At 42.9% G+C, this 19,713-nt stretch overlaps 1 protein-coding gene and 1 long non-coding RNA gene across 2 annotated transcripts in view; one reads left to right on the top strand and one right to left on the bottom strand.

Annotated features, from left to right (window-relative positions):
• The window catches only part of LOC123506077 (irregular chiasm C-roughest protein-like), an 82,285-nt gene that overhangs the window by 17,838 nt on the left and 44,734 nt on the right, over positions 1-19,713 (bottom strand). Inside the window, exons 2-6 of the mRNA XM_045257933.1 lie at positions 13,344-13,659; positions 9,258-9,487; positions 8,558-8,746; positions 8,168-8,292; positions 6,677-6,828 (exon numbers count right to left, since the gene is read on the bottom strand). Of these exons, the coding sequence (XP_045113868.1) occupies positions 6,677-6,828; positions 8,168-8,292; positions 8,558-8,746; positions 9,258-9,487; positions 13,344-13,659 (1,012 nt within the window). The remainder of the gene's footprint in view (positions 1-6,676; positions 6,829-8,167; positions 8,293-8,557; positions 8,747-9,257; positions 9,488-13,343; positions 13,660-19,713) is intronic.
• Positions 1-19,713, top strand: part of LOC123506078 — a 115,179-nt gene that overhangs the window by 52,081 nt on the left and 43,385 nt on the right. The gene's annotated exons all lie outside the window — the stretch shown is intronic.

The following is a 19,713-nucleotide window of genomic DNA, read 5'->3' as shown; positions in this document are numbered from 1 at the left end:
TGTATATAGATATTTTTTAATTTCCACGTAAGCTTCCCTGTATTCCCTGATGATATTTATTAATAACCTTAATTTCATTTCGTTAAATTAGATTTTCGGTGCTTTTATGATATTTCCACCTAACTCTTGGCTCTTTCGCTTTTTTAGCCAGTGCACAGAGAGTATTATGAGTAATTTACAGTTTCATATATATTGACTGTTCTTGATTAAATGAATAAATGTATAAGTTAATAAGTAGATAAAGGGGATTTTTAATTTGTGAGTGTTCTGTTACTGGATCGATTTGTGTGTGTGTGTGTGTGTGTGTGTGTGTGTGTGTGTGTGTGTGTGTGTGTGTGTGTGTGTGTGTATGTAGCATATTACCATCCATTTAGAATGTCAAGGAGGAACATTTGTATCCGACAAAGAAAAACGAGTAGATTTAAATTTAAATAAAGAGAGAAAAAAAAAAACGACTAAAAACACAGTGAGTCGGCTTATGACATATACCTCTATGCTAAAAAATGGATAGGAAATCGACGTGAGAAATGATCCTGCTCCTAATATTACTGGCGGGGCGAGGAGACACGGCGAGCACATCAACGTATGCTGCACGTCATCAGCCTTTCCAATCCTTCGCTTATCCTCATCTTTAAATCTCACTCTCGTCGCGCTTCTTCCTCTCCTGTATTGTATTGCATTATCTCCTTTTCTCTTTTAAACTTTTCGACATTCTCTGGCATTTTTCTTCTTAGAATTGAGTCTCTCTCTCTCTCTCTCTCTCTCTCTCTCTCTCTCTCTCTCTCTCTCTCTCTCTCTCTCTCTCTCTCTCTCTCTCTCTCTCTCTCTCTCTCTCTCTCTCTCTCTCTCTCTCACCTAACAGTTACGTGAGCTGTATGTTTTTTTATCTCCATCCAGTACGGCTGTTGTTCCTTTCTTCTCCCTTCTGCGGCTGCCCTCCTTTCCGTCACTCCCCGCCACAGAGACACATCTCCCGCAACGAATTGAGTCTCCCTCTCCTCTCCTCCCCTCACTCATCCGCCTTATCGTCAGCAGCCATTGTAACCAACTTTTATACAGCCTTTTTCTCCCCTCCTTTCCCCTCACTAGGTCTTCCACCTTTAGCTACTCCCCTCTTCTTCAGCCAACTTTCTCTTCTGTCTGTCCCTCTCTTTCTTTCTCTCTCTCTCTCTCTCTCTCTCTCTCTCTCTCTCTCTCTCTCTCTCTCTCTCTCTCTCTCTCTCTCTCTCTCTCTCTCTCTCTCTCTCTCTCTCTCTCTCTCTCTCTCTCTCTCTCTCAATACGAAAGTCTCGCCTATTCCGCTTGAGATATTTTCGCCTTTCCTGTTCCGAGAGAGAGAGAGAGAGAGAGAGAGAGAGAGAGAGAGAGAGAGAGAGAGAGAGAGAGAGAGAGAGAGAGAGATTCTTCCATTTGAACTGATCCTCCATGACACTCTTTCTCATACCGTGTAAATTATTTCTCCTTCATCGGTTTATTTGCGTCCCTCTTGCATTTGCATCTCTTTATCTCTTTTTCTCAGTTCTCTCGTCTCCTCGCTTTGTCTGCGTCGAAAACTTAGCTTTTTAACTTTTTCATTTCCTTCACGTTTTCCGACGGCTCGACTAAATGTTCTGTATTTGTCTTCTTTATTTGTTGTTGATGCTGCTGCTGCTGCTGCTGTTGTTGTTTTTGTTGTTGTTGATGTTGTTGTTGTGAATATTTTCTTTCGTCCTCAGTAAGTCGAGGAGAATTTTTAAGTTTTGTTTTTTTCTGTTGACATTTTTTTTTTTTTTTTACTTGCTGTCTGTTTTGTTCTTACTCTTGCAGCTTCCTTTCCTACACGTTTGTTACTTCTCAACTCATTATCACTCCTGAGAGAGAGAGAGAGAGAGAGAGAGAGAGAGAGAGAGAGAGAGAGAGAGAGAGAGAGAGAGAGAGAGCCCAACAACAGCACCTACTATAAAAAAAAGTATAAAAGAAAGTAGAATCTTAACACCATCTCCCATCCTTCGTTTCTCCTCAGCTCTCTGAAAGGTGAACTTCTCCTCAACTTCTGCCTCCAGCCCCGACAATTTTTCCTTCAACTGGGTTCTCCATAATTTTCCCTTACAGTGACTTCTTACTATAATTTTCCTGTCTGTAACTTTAGTCACTCGGTGTGGTGAATTTTTCCTCGATCATCCCTCTCACCGCAGCTTTTGAGGGAGGACATGCCGGGACCTGCCTTTCATTGCATTCTCTCTCTCTCTCTCTCTCTCTCTCTCTCTCTCTCTCTCTCTCTCTCTCTCTCTCTCTCTCCAAACATACCTTTCTTTTTATAGCTCCTTTTATATATCGATGCAGCAAGTTTTCTTTAGTTACCCATCACCTTTATGTTCTTTTTTCGTCCTTGCCTTGTTTTGGATGTGCATTTCATGTTTATTTATTATCATCGGTATTTTCATCCTCCTCTACTGTACATGCATACGTTACTTACTGTTATAATAGTGATCACACAATATAACATCTTTGTGGTTCATGTCTTCACATTAATGCATTATTATGTTGCTTGTAATGCCTTGTGATGTAAAGTATGTTTCACGCTCTCTCTTTTTGTTGTCAGCGGAATCTTGAGACACATGAAAGACAGTCTTGAAAGGTTAGTCGGAAGGACGTTGCTTTCTTTATGTTGAATACGTTAACCCATTGAGGTGAGACTGAGAGAGTAAGCGTCGCTCCTCTTGGGAGAGGTGCCGAATGCCACTCACGTGTGAACTGTTTCCTGTATACTCGTACATCGACAAGCATTAAGTTTTGGATTGGCTGTAATAGAACATTCATAGCTCAGTGAATCTATTATAAGTTACACTGAATGGAGTGTTTCCTTGCTTTGTTGAGGGGAAATGTTACCTAATAAGGAAGTAGGAATGTGTAGATAAAGTTTGCAGTTAGACTTTTTACCACACGAAATTTGCGCATGATCACCAAACTTTTTCGTGACGCCCAAAGAGGCAGTCGTAAACTTCGTCCTCGTCTCGATATCAGAAGCATCAGGTGTGTGTGTGTGTGTGTGTGTGTGTGTGTGTGTGTGTGTGTGTGTGTGTGTGTGTGTGTGTGTGTGTGTGTGTGTGTGTGTGTGTGTGTGTGTGTGTGTGTGTGAGGACACAAGTGAGCGGAGTAGCTGACGTAATTTTTTGCTTGCTTTGTCTGCTTTAAAGGCAGCTGACCCACACGTGTCCCATATGCAATACAGATAAACTTTATTTTCCGCTGCGTTCTTTCAAAATTAATTACCATTACATCAATCAGTGCTTTTCTGTCCATATCATTTACTTTGCAATAAAATTTTAACTCATTGGTTATTTTAGCATTAGTTATCATGTAAGGTAGTTTCAGTGTAGAGCTTTTGTTGCTTCCCCTTGTTGTTTTCCTGATGCATTCCATCACCTCATGTTTGTCCTGCATAATGTATGGGTTCCTCGTCACTCACGAGACACACATGACTCAAGACGTTGGTGATTCCACTGAATTCGTGTTTGTGGAATGTTTTATTTTTCTTCCCTTAATTGTAACGCATTATGTAATTGCACACATAGACTTGGCTTTCGGACACACACACACACACACACACACACACACACACACACACACACACACACACACACACACACACACACACACACACACACACACACACACACACACACACACACTTTCTCCACCGGAACCATTACTTTCTACAACTAATAGAACCTTCCTCCTCTTTACCTCAACACCACCACCACTCCCGCCTCCACCACCACTAATCCCAATAGCCTTCTTTCATCAGGTTTAGCTCTGCTCCGCGAACTCCGCTCATTAATGAATGAGCTAATTAATACCTGTGGGACCCGCGCTCGAAGCAGATCCCTAATTACACCACTACCCGTAATTACATAGGCAAGACTAGAGGCCACTTATTGATCGGACGGTTTAGCTTGACCACTCCCAGCAAACCCCTCCTCCCTACCTTCCCCTTCCTGCTTCACCACAACAACCCGAACACCCATTCTTTTCACACCTCTGAATTCCCACTTTCACCTTTCTCACGAAACACTCGCCCTTGGAAAACCTCCTCAGCCCGTGGGTGTAATGGAAGAATAGTTAGTGGGCACTGCACCATGTTCAAGTTGTGGAGATATTTTTAGAGATTATTAATTTATTATTGTTATTTTTTTTTTCAGTAGGATAATTCAGTTTAGTGCAGTGAGGGGATTAACAGGAATATTTCTCCTTTATTCTCTCAATAGTAATATACCGATACCTGTCCTTTGTTAAAAGAATAATAGTAATCTCACAAACGTCCTTGTGGAATGAAATCAAAGAAATTCTAAGAAAAGAACACTCCACCTTCCCTTTGTTGCAATTGTGCTGGTGGTCTTTGTCTGCTAAGAAACAACCTCCCCCACGGCTGCTACATCTCCTTTAGTAACATCTATAACTACATGTAGAGACATTCGTGGCCTGTCTGTCGCGTCATGAGTCTTAAATAAATTATCAATCTCCAATAATAGTCTATGACCTGCATTATCGAAACTCTTCCTCATTGATTCTTCAAATGTCGCCTCTACATTTCTTCGTTCCCCAAGCATGAATATTTCCTGTCTCGAATCCAGACTTACATAATATTTGTAAGCAATGTGGAATCAAAGCGTACTCGTGTAGTCAACTCTCTCCCTTTAACTGTTTCCTGTCTGGTAGTCCATCACAGCGTCGTTTCCATCTGGTCTGCAGCGGCAGTTTTAGTGGTTAACCCTCTCTGCTTACCAACGTGTCAACCAGGCTTTCTACTCCCTTCTCGCCTTGTCCTGTTCATCTCATTAATGCAAGGGATAACTGGTACCTTCACCGCGTCATCTTGGGTGAATTCCGTTGTAGCATTCTGCCTTCCTCTGTTTTTCCACTTTCTTAAAACTTGAGTTCCTTGAGAAAAGGACTATCAAGACACTTTGGAAACTAAATTGACCTTACTCTATTTGAAACTTTCTGCTACTTTTTATTTTTCGAGCAAGAGCAAGTTGACTTTCTTTCCGAGTTCGTTTTTATAGCCTAAAGTCGGTCCGTTTTTAAGCAGATAGATAAAGTTACTAAGATTACATTTTGTTAAGAGCACGAGTGGTGTGTCTTTATGATAACTCAATACTACTGTCATCGCCATGTACCACTGTCATTTCCCCCCACACAGATGCGACCTACAGCTGCAGGTATCGACACTTTTAATAGTTACTCCTACAGCCGCCACTATCAACATCTCCGTTACCACCTGAATCCCGTTTTACTGCCACTACCTCGACTCTCACCCTCCTCTAAATTGCTAACAGCCTTACTCTCACCATAACCATCCCCTACCACCCTCACTATCGCCTACATCGACACGTTCCGAACTCTCCCCGCGCCCGTCCCCTGCCCTTACAGTGCCTAAAGGCCATATCGAGCGGAGGAGGAGTGTTGGGGTCACTGCTAAATGTTGGAGGCTACAGGGACGCGGTGGCAGGTGTGGGCTGGCTAGATCTGGGCTGGCTGCCTGCCTGTCGTCCTCAAACTAATAAATGTGTATTCTTTTTTCTCCGCGCGCCAAACATTTCTACAGGTCACAGTATAGATTTGGAGCGACAGATGTTGGGTTCAAATCCAATATTCTTTAAAGTGCTATTAATTCATAACAGGGATGAGACCCTTTTTTTGGCAATTAAAGGTTAAATGATGAATTTCCGCTTTACCTTTACCGACTCGCCCACGATGTATCAGAAATTAGTTCAGTGTTGTAATGGCCTAGTATGTTGGTAATGAAAATCACGTTACTTTGCTTTATAATAAGATGAAGCGTTATGTGATGACTAAGATTCGTGTCTTCTCTCACCCAAAAATGTCCGCATGTCCTTATCAACGTCGTGAAGCTTGCGGCGCGTAGACGCCACCGCAACCTGATAAATGTGATTAGCCAAAGTGTCTGGGACAAATATAGCCTACGTCCCACACGCAACATCATACCGTCTCTTTCCTTCCTTACCTAACGCCAGGATATTTAAACCCCAAATGTCTCCCGTCCCTATTACTGCATATGTCGCTGAAAATGATATATACGTAGCTTATTCTATGATATCAGATAGACCCTTTCAGCTTTTCCCCGACTATTAATTCATCTGGGGTATTAACTCCCCCCTCCTGTCTGTAAAGTTTACTCGTCACAAACCCTTCCTCGCTTCTACCTTCTGGTTGATTTCCACTGGAACCTTGAACGAAAATGATGTCGTGACTGGGATGCTGAGAATTTGGATTAAAAAGGGGGCAGAGTGCTCGATGAGGCAATCATCCCAATAATTGCTTAGCCAGACTACGAAAACAGAGTCTGCGGCAAACATTCCTGCTCACGTGACGTGCAGCGAAGCTGGCGGCAGGATAAAAGCAGTGTAAGAAGGGAGGGAGGAGGGAGATGGAACAATAAGTTCCGAGAAGCAAGGTTAATCCGACTCTCATCACCACAACGGGTGAAATAATACTTGGGGCTTGATGATGGAAAGAAGAATTTGGCTGTGATGCGTGAAAGGGTATCAAGAAAATTGGTATGTGAAGGACTGAGAGAGAGAGAGAGAGAGAGAGAGAGAGAGAGAGAGAGAGAGAGAGAGAGAGAGAGAGAGAGAGAGAATACAGCGTGTGGCATACATTGCGGGGTACTCACAGTGTATGGAGAGGCGGGTAATCTTGCGGGACGTGCCCACCTCGTTGGACACCTCGCAGGTAATATCCTCCAGGTTACTGTCCCGCGTCACCTTCTTCACCACCAGCTGGGTTGAATTGTTCCCCTCCACCAGCTGGGCGTTGCGATACCACCTACAGGAAGGATGCAAGCAAGAAGGCCAGGTTACATTTTTATATTTCTTGTACAACAAAGAAATAATGTGTGTGTGTGTGTGTGTGTGTGTGTGTGTGTGTGTGTGTGTGTGTGTGTGTGTGTCATGTGGTGATGCGAAGGAAAGTAAGATTCTGTTGCATTTCCACTTTAACTTAGAATAATGTAAACAGCGTTTCGTGGAACTTTGCGCCGCTCAAAATATCGATCAGTGTGAGTAATACGCAACTGATCGAGTTCTGTAAAAATCTCATTAATACTAAATCATTCAGAGCTCCTTCATCTCATCTCTTATTATGGCCTTGTGACAACCTCATCGCTCTGGATTCATATTGTGTGAAGCTGAGCATTGCTGTTATTTTTCTTGTCCTTTTTTTATGAGTGTCTTTGAGATCTATACAGACTTATCCCAGTAGTGTGAGAAAGAGAGGGGTGGAATACCAAAGTTATCCGTGTGAACAAGTTCAGCAGGTTCTAGCCATCATAAACATTATCTACGTGCGGCGGCTCCTGCTGCCCCTTCCCCATTCCTTCCTGTAACAGCTTCCTGACCCACAACACAATGTCCTCAGCCAACCCTTTAGCTTTGCCACGTGTCCAGAGGCTCGGAATGGCCTTCCTCCCTAAAGTCCTGTAGTTGGGAAACGTGCAAGTGTGTCCCCTTAATGCGGATCACACCAAAAGTAAAAAGAACTTTTTTTTTATTTTCAGTTTGTGTACACAGAAGTTCAGGGTAAAAGGGAAGGGAAAAAGTCGTGACAAAGTGACACTGTTGCCTCAGGCTTTCATGTCCTTTTAAGTTCGTTTATTATTTTTACGTCCTTCTTTAAACCGAGAAGAGTAAAGGATACGAGGGCCGAGTTGTATTGCAGCTTGATGTTCATGCCGAAGTAAATCACTTCGAGTTTTTACTTGGAAGAACATTTTGCTTAGTAAAGCTTGGGACGAGAAAATCACGAGTAGTGAATAATCTGAGTCTGGTTTCGGGAATCACTGGGCTGATAATCGCTTTTGCTAATCTATATTTCAAAAGTAATCATATTTACTTCATTACACAGGCGATCCAGAACATATTCCTAATGACATCTGATATAATTTGCAAAATAATAACATATATATTATGATTACATTTTCATATTACTAAATCTATCCCAGGTATCATTAACGTGGCACTGGTTGTCACAGTTTTCATGAGTAACAACGTAAGTAGAAATCCTGATATGCCTGGATAACATTTCTGAACAAAAGAAAAACAACAACAGATAGGTGTTACTTTGCTACTTGGCATTACAAAACAGGTCACGTGTTCTTCAGACTCACCTGTAGGTCATGACGGAAGGGTTGGCTGAGGCGGAGCAGGTGAGGGTGGCGGTCTGGCCCTCCATGTATCCGTCCTGATCGTGCGTGATGGTCACCTCCGGGGGGTAGCTCACCTCCAGCCGCACCTGCCCCACAAAACGAGCCGTCATCACCCACCCCGTAATACCCCTTCGTGTATGTGTCAGCCGACTGGTGTGTATTTTACTCCAGTCTATCCCGCGTGTCAGTCGGTAATCTGCAGCCTTGTATTAGCTTGGATGATACATGACTCCTTTCCTATTCAAATTAACTGTTTTTATCATAGAGAAAAAAATGACATTGCTGGTTTTAGTATTGCATGACACCTTCTACTCAAGCTCAGGGCATGTGGTATATGATAAAGTGTCTCACCTGTGTCCTGAATGGCTGGTGGAGTGCTGGATTGGAGGCTGTGCAGGTGAATACTGTATTGTGGTGCTCGCGAGACGCCAGGAAGCTCAGGATGGACTTCGCGTTGCGGCGATGCTCGTCTTCCATAAGTTCAGTAGTGTACTCGATGCCCTCTGTCATCTCCCGTCCTGACCCGTCCAGCCACTGGATCTGTGGAAGGCCAGGCACTTACGTAACTCCTTTTTTTTTGTGTGTGTGTGTGTGTGTGTGTGTGTGTGTGTGTGTGTGTGTGTGTGTGTGTGTGAGAGAGAGAGAGAGAGAGAGAGAGAGAGAGAGAGAGAGAGAGAGAGAGAGAGAGAGAGAGAGAGAGAGAGAGAGAGAGAGAGAGAGAGAGAGAGAATGTGTGTGTGTGTGTGTGTGTGTGTGTGTGTGTGTGTGTGTGTGTGTGTGTGTGTGTGTGTTGGGGCAGGGGAGGGGGCAGTGATAAACGAAGTCTTGCATTTGGGTTTCAACTCTCGAACAGGTCTAGCTCCGCACTTAGCAAACTTCGCCGCTTGCTTGTACGAGTAAATCGCCTCTATTCGCCTCACACACTCTGGGCACCTCGTTGTTCCTTCTCCTGTCCTCTAACGTAATGCCACCCAACACCACCAACACTACCAACACCACCAACACCAACAACACCAAGAACACCATCAACAACACCACCTCCTAAACTCACCTCGGCTGCAGGCTTTCCTCCCTTGGATATGCAGGTCAGCTGGACACCCGCTCCTGCTGTGGTGGTGACAACGGGGCCTTGGGTAATCTCAGGAGGTTCTGGGGGCACGTACACCGTCAGTTTGGCTGTCTGGGACCTCACACCCGGGATGTCCCTCCAACCTGTCACTTGGCACTGGAAGTAGGAGTCGTCCTCGAGAGTGACGGGGCTAATGCGCAGGCTGTAGTCTCCTGAAGGTGCAGAGAATATTAAGTGTTAGGGAGGCCGGGAACATCAGAGGAGGAAACGTGAAATGCTATCCAGTATTCTTAATTTATATATAGAAGAATATAAGGACAGGCATTTGAATCATTCATCATCATCATCATCATCATCATCTTAACTTTTTCCAACAACTACTAATATTTATTTTTTTGTTCATTCTTTATTTTTTACATTTTTTGTTTGCGTGCGCGCGTGTAAATCCACATGATGCATAAAAAAGCCTAGACCAGCTTAACCTGCGCGCTCTCACCTGACTTTCCGTTTTTCCCTGTCCTCTTTTTCATACGTTTTTACTCTATATAATACTGTAATAAGGACAAGAAGCAAAGGATAATACTCGTGAGGTCTGTCTTGAAAAATATTACTTGCAGTCTCTATATCCTAGGTGCTATTTTTACAAGGTGACTCCTGTCGTGTTGCTTTTCCGATGTGAAATATTGATCATGGTTTTTATTGATTGAGGTACAAGCAGAGGTGTAAGATACTCATAAACACTTTGTTCTCTTTCACGAATATTTTCAAATGCTACAGAGATAATTAGTCGGTTTTTTCAGAATGTTTCTCCTGTTAGTAATGTAGAAATCTTGTTATTTTGTCCATAGAAAGACAAAGCCATCCTTGAGAAACCATTTAGTTTTATCTAGATACTTTTATAATTAGTTGAGGTGTAGTAAAAATTGTTTAGAATATGGTGCATGGATTTGATAATGGTATGAATGTGAAGAGAAAAGATAGTGGTTAATTAATACGTGTATAATAGTGAAGGTTGCAGGTGAAGATTAATTATGTAAGTTGCGTGTGGTGGAAAGTGTTACAGGTGGTAGTTATGTGAGGTATGTGTACGAAGTAGTAGCGTAACAGGTGATGGTTAATTACTCGAGTGTGATGATAGTGAGAGTAACAGGTGGATATTAGTTAAGCAAGGTGTGAATGGTGTTGGAAAAACTAAGCAAGAGGTAATTAGTAAGCGACTGATTAATTTTTTTTTGTAGTTGTTGTGGAGGCTGCAGCTCTTGTAAACCTAAAATGTGTGGAGTAATATTAGTTACTGGTGACTTTAATAACTACACAGTTCTTTTGTTTTTACCGATTCCATCAACTTAATTAACAAAATTCTAAGGTGAATATCCTGTGGTTGAGAGGATCTGTCTGTTGTGGCTTGTGTGTGTGTGTTGGAGCGGCGGCTTGGGCAGCTGTTGATGGTGACTGCATATGCAATAATGAAAATCGCAGTGCTCTTCCTCTACCCTGTTGTTGAACTACACTTTTCCCGATTGAATTGGCATCGTTCATTACTGGTGTCCGGTGCTACGAGAAGTCTTTGCGGTACATCAGTATCGTGGGTTCTGATTGTGAATAGTTGTAGTGTGACGTGTAAAGCCGCTTGGTATGTCGTGATGCATAAGTCAGCAGGGAGAAGACTTATTTGTTCCCCCACCACCGCCAGCTTTAACGCCCCAGCCAGACTCAGAAGCTTCCCTCCTTTGCGAAATTTAGTGTTCAAAGGTTGCACTTATTTATATTGCTCGAGTTTGACAAACGCGTGATATATTCTTCGAAATTAAACGTACCGTCCTGAATTTACTGAATTCTGAATGCAACACGGATCGTCTAAATGTTTACTCTTTGTATTTGCTCTTGTTTGTGTGTTTGTTTGTTTGCTTGTTTGTTTGTTTGTGTGTGTGTATGTGTGTGTGTGTGTGTGTGTGTGTGTGTGTGTGTGTGTGTGTGTGTGTGTGTGTGTGTGTGTGTGTTTGTGTGTGTGTGTGTGTGTGTGTGTGTGTGTGTGAGAGAGAGAGAGAGAGAGAGAGAGAGAGAGAGAGAGAGAGAGAGAGAGAGAGAGACTGTCTCATTTGCGAGGCGGATAAACCAGACTGATGTATGTATGTGTATGTATGAATACGTACATGTTTGAAGCGTGACAAGACAGGGTTCGTGTTCAAGGCATCTGGCGCTGCTGCAGCTTAGCCGTCCCTCGCACTGTTGTGATCCGTTTGTAATCTAGTGGCGCATATGAAAAATTGTTCTTCTCTTTCATGTTTTTGGTTATGCACGCAGCTATTCACTTACATTTCTCCACAGTGAAGAGGGTTCCAGAGTTGTAATATGTAGGAGGGAATTCTGTCAGATCACGAGTTATTCATTTTCATATGCTACACAAAGGTAGATTAAACGCTTGTGGCAAGTTAGGTAAGCTTATACTGGAATAGCTGACATGAATTGGGATAAGTCTGATATTTTTGATGGCATCATATTTTTGACTTGAAAATTTTTGTGTCGCTGATGAAAGTATGCTGATTTATGATTTCTTATGCAATACTGTGTCAAGTGATAGATAAACAGATCAATGCATTTTCATGTGATCTACAAAAAAAATAATAGATAAAAAATGATATATAAGTGAAAGGAGTTTTCAGTTTTTCGCATCATTTTGCAAAGTAAACACGACACAAACAAACCAATTACACATTCTTGCAGGAGAGGAAAATGTGTACGTGTTGTAGTTCAAAGTGACCCTCGTGTGTGCAGTAATATTGGTGTAAGCAACACTGAACATTTCTACCCAACGCTCCTGCTCCCTGAGGGCAGTTGGAATACCTGGATTCAATTTCTAGACAATGGTAGAGTAAGGAGAGATTTTTTCCTCCAGTGAAAGAATCTCCTCTCATAGCAGCGGGACTGAGGCGTCAATCGAGTGTGTTCTTGGGGAAGATTCTGGGCACTCATACATATGTAAACGTGGACATCTCATACTTGTATTACATTTCACAAGTCTGCTTTCAGCTCGCCTGGGAATGATTTTGTTACTAGTTCTTTCTCCTTGAGGTTAAATGCAATTAATCATGGAGTGCGTAAGGTTGTTGTTTTCTTTTCCAATGTTTATTAAGACTTGAGAAGAAGAGAACGACTCATGGTACAGTTGTGTCGTTCGAAAAAAAAAATGTAATTAAGGGCTGATTTTCGGGATACTTGTATGGGTGAGTGGGATGCAGGCACCCCTTTAACTATTCGGCAATGTGATAGTATTATATTTCACGTATATATAAGTATTGTTTCAGCCTGATCGATTGAAGCAATTGTCTTGAGCTCTCTCTCTCTCTCTCTCTGCCACTGCACTGCTTCCCAAGAAGTAGTAGTTTTATGAGAAAAGAAGAAAAATATTTCTGCTTCTTTGTGTAGAACAATTTTTTTAGTGAATTTTTCAAAATTAATTGCAGACCTTTTCTATTATTCGACTTGATTGTTATCATATATTTATAAATGCCGATGTTCTTATACAAGATTCTGTAGTGAATTTTGAAAATACCACATTTATATTTTACTACGTGTGTTATTTTTATTTTTATCTTTTTCGTAGTTTCTCTTTGCAATATTTTGTTTTATTTTATATATTTTTTAAGCGAGTAATGCATGTACTGTTTGTTAGCCATGTTGTACCTCTAATTCTGGACCGTTGGAACTTTTCATTTATATATTTTCTTTCCTATTCTTTATTATATTTGACCGAGGGTTTTGAATTTAAAGTCTTGCTATTAGGAAGATTTATCCTACTATAAGATTCATGTTCCTGAGAACACTTCCACCCCATAAGACTTGCGTTATCTTACATTTTTCAGCTGTCTCAACCTTCCTTTCCCTACTAAGAGCATTAGCATCATTACATCTTTCTTTTACCACAGCTAGCACCAGAACTGAAAAGTCTCTTCTGTCTCTTACCCAGAAAAGCCCACACCGTCATGCCAAATAATAGTCCCTTCCCTCTCCAAAATCTTTAAACATCACATCGCACACCAAACGACAGTCTATTTTCTTCTCACTCACCTTCCTCATCAGAGCCAATCATGGAGTACCGCTTGAAGGCGTACAGCTCTCGCTCGTTCCCTAGGCCAAAGTCGTCCCGGGTCCATTGTAGCTGGCCCACCTTGTTGATGATGCGGCATGGAAGCACTACCGTCGACCCGATCACGGCGGTTTGCGGTGACGGCTGGTTGGCGAATCTTTGCCTCGGCCCACTCTCCGCCGCGCCAGTGCTCAAGAACGCCAGTGCAAGGAGGAAGAACTGCACACCACAAGAGAGCCACGTTCTCCCTACAACGTGCCAGTCCATTCGCCCTCGTCTGTTACAGGTGATGTACATCTGAGGACAAAGAAAGAAAAAAAAAATGTGAGTGACGAAGATATTGAGTAAGGTATCGTTTTCCTTATTTTCTTTTTTTCTCTTCTGCTGAGGCACTATCTGAAATTCATCAAAGCATCAAGGTTCTGGATTTCTCTCGCAAGTATCATGGGGGAAAAACTTGCTCGGTAACTTGGCCCAGTTTGTCTACATAAAACGAAGAAAAGTGGCCCACAAAGATAAAATTTACTTTTCAGGACATTTATGGTCAGTTACTAGATAGATGGAGGAAGAGGAGGAGAGTAAAGAGGACAAGTTGGAGGAAAAAGAAAAGGATGAGGAAGAAACTAAAGAGAACAAGCACAAGAAAGATGAGAAGGAAGAGGAGCAAAAATGATGGAAAAAAAATGAACAGGAGAGAGAGAGAGAGAGAGAGAGAGAGAGAGAGAGAGAGAGAGAGAGAGAGAGAGAGAGAGAGAGCACATGGGAAAGGACGACTCGATAATTCATGCCACGTTTTCCTGAAAATTACGTATTAGAAAAGATATAATATGAGAGAGAGAGAGAGAGAGAGAGAGAGAGAGAGAGAGAGAGAGAGAGAGAGAGAGTTACAAATTCCTCATTACCATAAACATAACTACGTAATTCCTGGTGAAGTTACACCTACATAATAATTTCATGCATCATGTGACACCTCGCGTGCCTCTGTGTAACCCCGCAGGCTGCCGGTCTCATGTCAGTTAGGTTTTACGTCATCCTGTTCTACGTTGTTAAGTAAAATTTTCAGCTTCTCCTCACATAGAATATCATTTTGCCACCTTTCTCTCGCATCGTTTTGAAGGATAATCGATTGTATGCAATGTATAGTTCTTAATTAAATTTTAAATCCAATTCTTATGCATTGCTGGATACATTTTCTATTGATTTGTTATGCATTGTATCTTGAGACATTCGATTCACTCATAGAAGATTAGTTCAAACAATCGCTTTTATTTAGCAATCATAAACTTCGATTTTTACGCTTGAGCGGGTGCTCTTACCTACCTTCCTGAGTCTGAGGTGCAAGACTCCTGTCCCCGCGCCGCTCGCTGTCCTGCCACCACACCGAGGACGACTCACAAAGCCAGAGGCCTCGTTAGGTAATTAGATTTGAAACAGACAGGAAATTGTGGTGTAAATTTGACTTCCGATTCTTCTTACGATCTGTTAACTCTTCCATTCGTTTCTCTCTCTCTCTCTCTCTCTCTCTCTCTCTCTCTCTCTCTCTCTCTCTCTCTCTCTCTCTCTCTCTCTCTCTCCGTCATCGGCTTTGTCACAAAATTTCGTCACATGTAGTACAAAACATCCATTTATCACAATTACGTACACATATATCGTTTATGTCTTGTCACTTCAATCGTGCCATTTTCTCTTCCTTCCGAAATAATTTACTTACCATTTTTCCTTCCTAATTTATTTATAATGTTTTTCATCTCATCCTCCCCACAGCAACATGCCTTTACTCGTTGTTATTTGTATCCATGCAATGCAATTATTTCTTCCAATCCCCTCATCTCTCCTATGTCTTGCCTCTCTCCAAACCTCCTCTGGGTGCCCTAATTTTGATCGTCTCCACATAACTCAGGGGCAGAGAAGGCCTTCATCACACGGGCCGGAACTCGAGGCGCCGCGGCTCACTAAGGAGCACTGTGTGGGTGCGGGTTATATTTAGCGTAACTGGGATTTATAGCCCGCCGCCTGCACGGGGCTGGAGGCTCTCCCAAGGTCAGGTGAAGGAGGAGGAAGGGTAACGGGGTCTAGTCATGCCATTGCTCTTGTTTGACCTGATGCTTATTTTTACTTGAGTTCTGTGATCGTGTGACTGAGTATTTTTTGTCTGCTGCTGCTGCTGCTTCTGCCCCTGTTGCTATTGCTATTGTTACTAATATTACTCCTACTGCTACTGTTACTTCTAATTCTGTTGTTACTGTTACTGTTATTGCTGCTACTGCTACTTCTGTTAATGGTCCTACTACTACTACTACTACTACTACTACTACTACTACTACTACTACTACTACTGCTACTACTACCACTACTACTACTACTGCTGCTGCTGCAACAACAACAACAACAACAACAACAACAACAACAACAACAACAACAACAACAACTGCACTGCTGCTGCTGCTGCTGCTGCTGCTGCTGCTGCTGCTGCTGCTGCTGCTGCTGCTGCTGCTGCTGCTGCTGCTGCTGCTGCTGCTGCTGCGCAGCAGCTGCAGCTGGTAGCAGCAGCAGTAGTAGTAGTAGTAGTAGTAGTAGTAGTAGTAGTAGTAGTAGTAGTAGTAGTGATAGTAATAGTAGTAGTAGTAATAATAATGATAGGAGTAGTAGTTGTTGTTGTTGTAACGAATGAAGTAGTATTAATGATAAATATGAGTTAACCATGATTGATCTAAAATGATCAGACAGTTAAACTTTCTGGTGGATCTGGACGCGTTTCCTTTTGGATCACAAATAAGTTTTTCCAGTCCCCGCTCGCCCTGCTTGGCCAAACGTGTGCACGTCAAAGTGGAGTCTGAAGCTTACTGAACCAAACGATAACTTTTGTACATGACCGAAACGTGCAAAGGATTCAGGACCAGTGAGCAATAGTGTCCGTGAGGTATTCGTGTTCTCTTATTATCAGGACAACACATTCGCGGGGAAGGAAAACTTAGAATAAAAAGTGATGCAGTCAACCTTGGCGTAACCTTAGGAATCAAAGTAAACAACGCAACTCGAGATACTAGAGGCAGTTGTGCGTGAAATCAAGTTAGGCAAATTCCCTTTAAATACAGCGTTGCGTATGCAAGCCTCAAAATCGTGAAATACAGTAAGTTCGACGGGGCGAAAAGGCTCGCCTGACCGTGTGTGTTGTGCCCGCCGCTTACACGCCCGACTGCCTTGCTCTTGTCCAAATTCATTAAACTTGTAGAATTCAGCGCGCGATCTGCGAGCGATAGTCAACTTTGGAGCACACGTGGGTCCTCTTCGTCCTGGCGTTTGGGCGCCTCCCTCTCCTCCTGACTGCCTCCTTTTTCTTCCGGGACACTTGGCACGGTCTTGTGTCTCTTTTACTCTTTGTTACTCCTTCCTTTTCCTCCGTCTCTCGCTTTTTTTCCTGAGTCTCTCTCTCTCTCTCTCTCTCTCTCTCTCTCTCTCTCTCTCTCTCTCTCTCTCTCTCTCTCTCTCTCTCTCTCTCTCTCTCTCTCTCTCTCTCTCTCTCTCTCTCTCTCTCTCTCTCTCATTTCTATATGTGGATACTTTAAAAGAAAGTTTCTTACGTTTCTTTGCAAAGCGTTCGTGCATTATAACTTGGTTTGAATATTTCATAGTTCTTCTTAGTGCGCATATCAGTGAATCTGTAACCTCGAGATTTATATCTTTTCAATATGTCCTTTTTCCACTTCCTCTTTGAAGGCGACACACTCTTCCTCATGTTTACATCTCCCAACGCGCCTCTACCACTTCTTTTTGTTGAGTATCATGTCCAACAGAAGCCATTTTCACCATTATACCAGTTATTGGGAACCCCTCGGATAGACGGCATTATCAATCGATGTCCCCCATTGATCAACGCACTCCTTAGAAGCTCTCCCAATGGCCATCGATTCGCCATTTATTACGCGCCTTTTTACACCACTGGGAGGAGTCTGGGCTACGCCATATGATTGTTGCTATGAACAACACCCGTAGAAAATTGGATTCATTCACCGGTAAGCCTTACGGGAGCCACGCTCTTCGGGTGCTTCAAGATGTGCGTCCAACGAGCAGGTCATTCACTCGGAACCTCACCGTCCTTTCCCTTACCACGTAAAGCGTCTGCCTTCTCGTTACTTTATTTTTTAAGGACCATTTCTTCCCTGATGGAATAAGCCGAGAGAGAGAGAGAGGGAGAGAGAGAGAGAGAGAGAGAGAGAGAGAGAGAGAGAGAGAGAGAGAGAGAGAGAGAGAGAGAGAGAGAGAGAGAGAGAGAGAGAGAGAGAGAGAGAGAGAGAGAGATTAGATTGCCACATTAGATAAACTAAGGTATAATGGTGTAAGGTTCACTCAGTATTTTGTGAGGCGAGTATGTTGGTGATGGTGGTTTAACTATTGCATGTCGTCTATTTAGTGCCACTCCTGCTAACATTTTGCTTAAGTGTGATCGAGAAAACCGTACGGAAGATTCTTTTGTACTGCAAACATTGTATATTCATATATAAGTAGAATTTCTGAGATATATTTAGACTTGAAGAAAATATGAAGTGTGCTAATAAAAATGCAGTAGACATCCCCATAGGATTTGTTTCCAGTATCTTATTCTCCTGCTGCATGGAACTGGTCGTGTTTCCTCAGGTAGGCAGACTTGGTGATGCTCCGGGCGACAAGTGTAACAGCGGGATAGACAAGACCCCGCTTCTCGTGCTGGGAATGTTTTCATGGACTTAGAATGGATGTCCAACTCTGTATCGGAGTGCCGGGAGGGTTCCTTGGGAGTTGGTAGGGGTCGTTATTGCCTCAAATAATATCTGTTGCGTTTCTGAAGTGGAGGACGAAGGGAAGTGACATCGCTCTCGGGTCCTCGATGCCACTTCTCTCCCTCGTGAAAAGTAATTTCCATTGATAGGTTCACATATGGTTGTTGGCAGCAGCTCACAGCCGTCATCAAGGTGAGGGAGGGTCAAAGGAGAGACCAGCTTCAGGTTCCAATATCAAGCAGAGGTGTATAAATGCGCGCTGTACGTCTTTCTGCACACGCTCACGAAAATCTTTATTCTAACACTTTCCTTCCCACCCGCCCTCACGTTTACCACTCCCCATCTCTGTCATCAGGGCATTAAAAAGTAGCTTGGATTGCAGTCTTTACTCCAAAGTATGACGTTGTAGCCGCTATGCCCCCTGCCATCTGCTATCGAGCGCCCGGCAGTTACTCAACGTCAATACTGGTGACGTATTAACGGCAGCTGGTGGGGCAATACTGGCTGCGTCAGCGCTCGGCGGGACCCGCCGTCCTACTTGCTCTGTTTACTTTGTTTCCTCTTCTCTTGTTGTTCCTACCACTCTCACCGTCTCCACCGCTACCGCTGTCTCTGCTGCTAGTCGTAACTATTACTGCTGCTATATATGCTGCTAACACTCTCAAGAGAGGAAAGTAGAAACGTAATTCAGCAGGAATGTAAATGATCTCGATAGTGGCTGAAGTTTCGAGGATAGTCGTAGTTATGGCAATAATGGTAAAGCAAATGCCAACGTAATGGGGTGCGTGGGACACAGGGACACTGGGATTGTGAGTGGCCGGCAGCAGGATGAAAAAGTTGTCTTAGTGCTCGGTGATGTGACAGCACAGAGGGTGGTAAGAGAATTTAATATGATTTGTTTCGTGCTACGTGTTTTTGTGAGAACTGAACACGTATAGATGCGATCCGTTCTTACAGAAGCAATATGTTTTCCCAGAATACCAGTGTTGACTGGATCACTACAAACTTCATTCAGTTTGTGACGAAAGTCCATGGTGAGAGCTGGTAGTTATTAAAAAGGTGGCGAGCTGCCTGGAACTACGAGTTACTGGAGCATTCCTCTTTATATGAACACGAGGCGTAAAGGTTTCACTGAAGCTGTTACCGCGTTTAGGCGAAGCGTCGCTGAAGTGAGCAGGTTGTGCACATAGAATTAACAACCATCAAACCAAGTTAAACGCAGCACCACCAAACCAAGTCATCATTAATTTGACTTAATAAGCTGCTAAAACAAACAACTTTTAAATAAATTACTTTGGTAGCAAATTTGTCGTTGCGTAAGTTGAGAAAACTTCGATGGCCAAAGTTACTAAAGCTTGTAGAAAGACAACACACGTGAAGCTGACAAGAGCCTTTAATGTGTGCTCCGGTCCACAGGTGGTTATAACAGAGCACGTAGCGGAAGTCAGAATGCGACGATAAGAGTGTTATGTTAATTATACTTCAAGACTCTCGAGGGGAATCAATGAACATAAGAAAGTGAGTTATGACCAAGAAATCACTTCCGATCACTGCTATGCAAATTACCTTGTAAAGAAATATCGTTTCGGATTAT

This window comes from Portunus trituberculatus, chromosome 19 (assembly GCF_017591435.1).
Source record: "Portunus trituberculatus isolate SZX2019 chromosome 19, ASM1759143v1, whole genome shotgun sequence".
Lineage (NCBI taxonomy): Eukaryota > Metazoa > Arthropoda > Malacostraca > Decapoda > Portunidae > Portunus > Portunus trituberculatus.
Note: the sequence above shows the minus strand (reverse complement) of the source record. Positions and strands in the feature narration are given on the sequence as shown.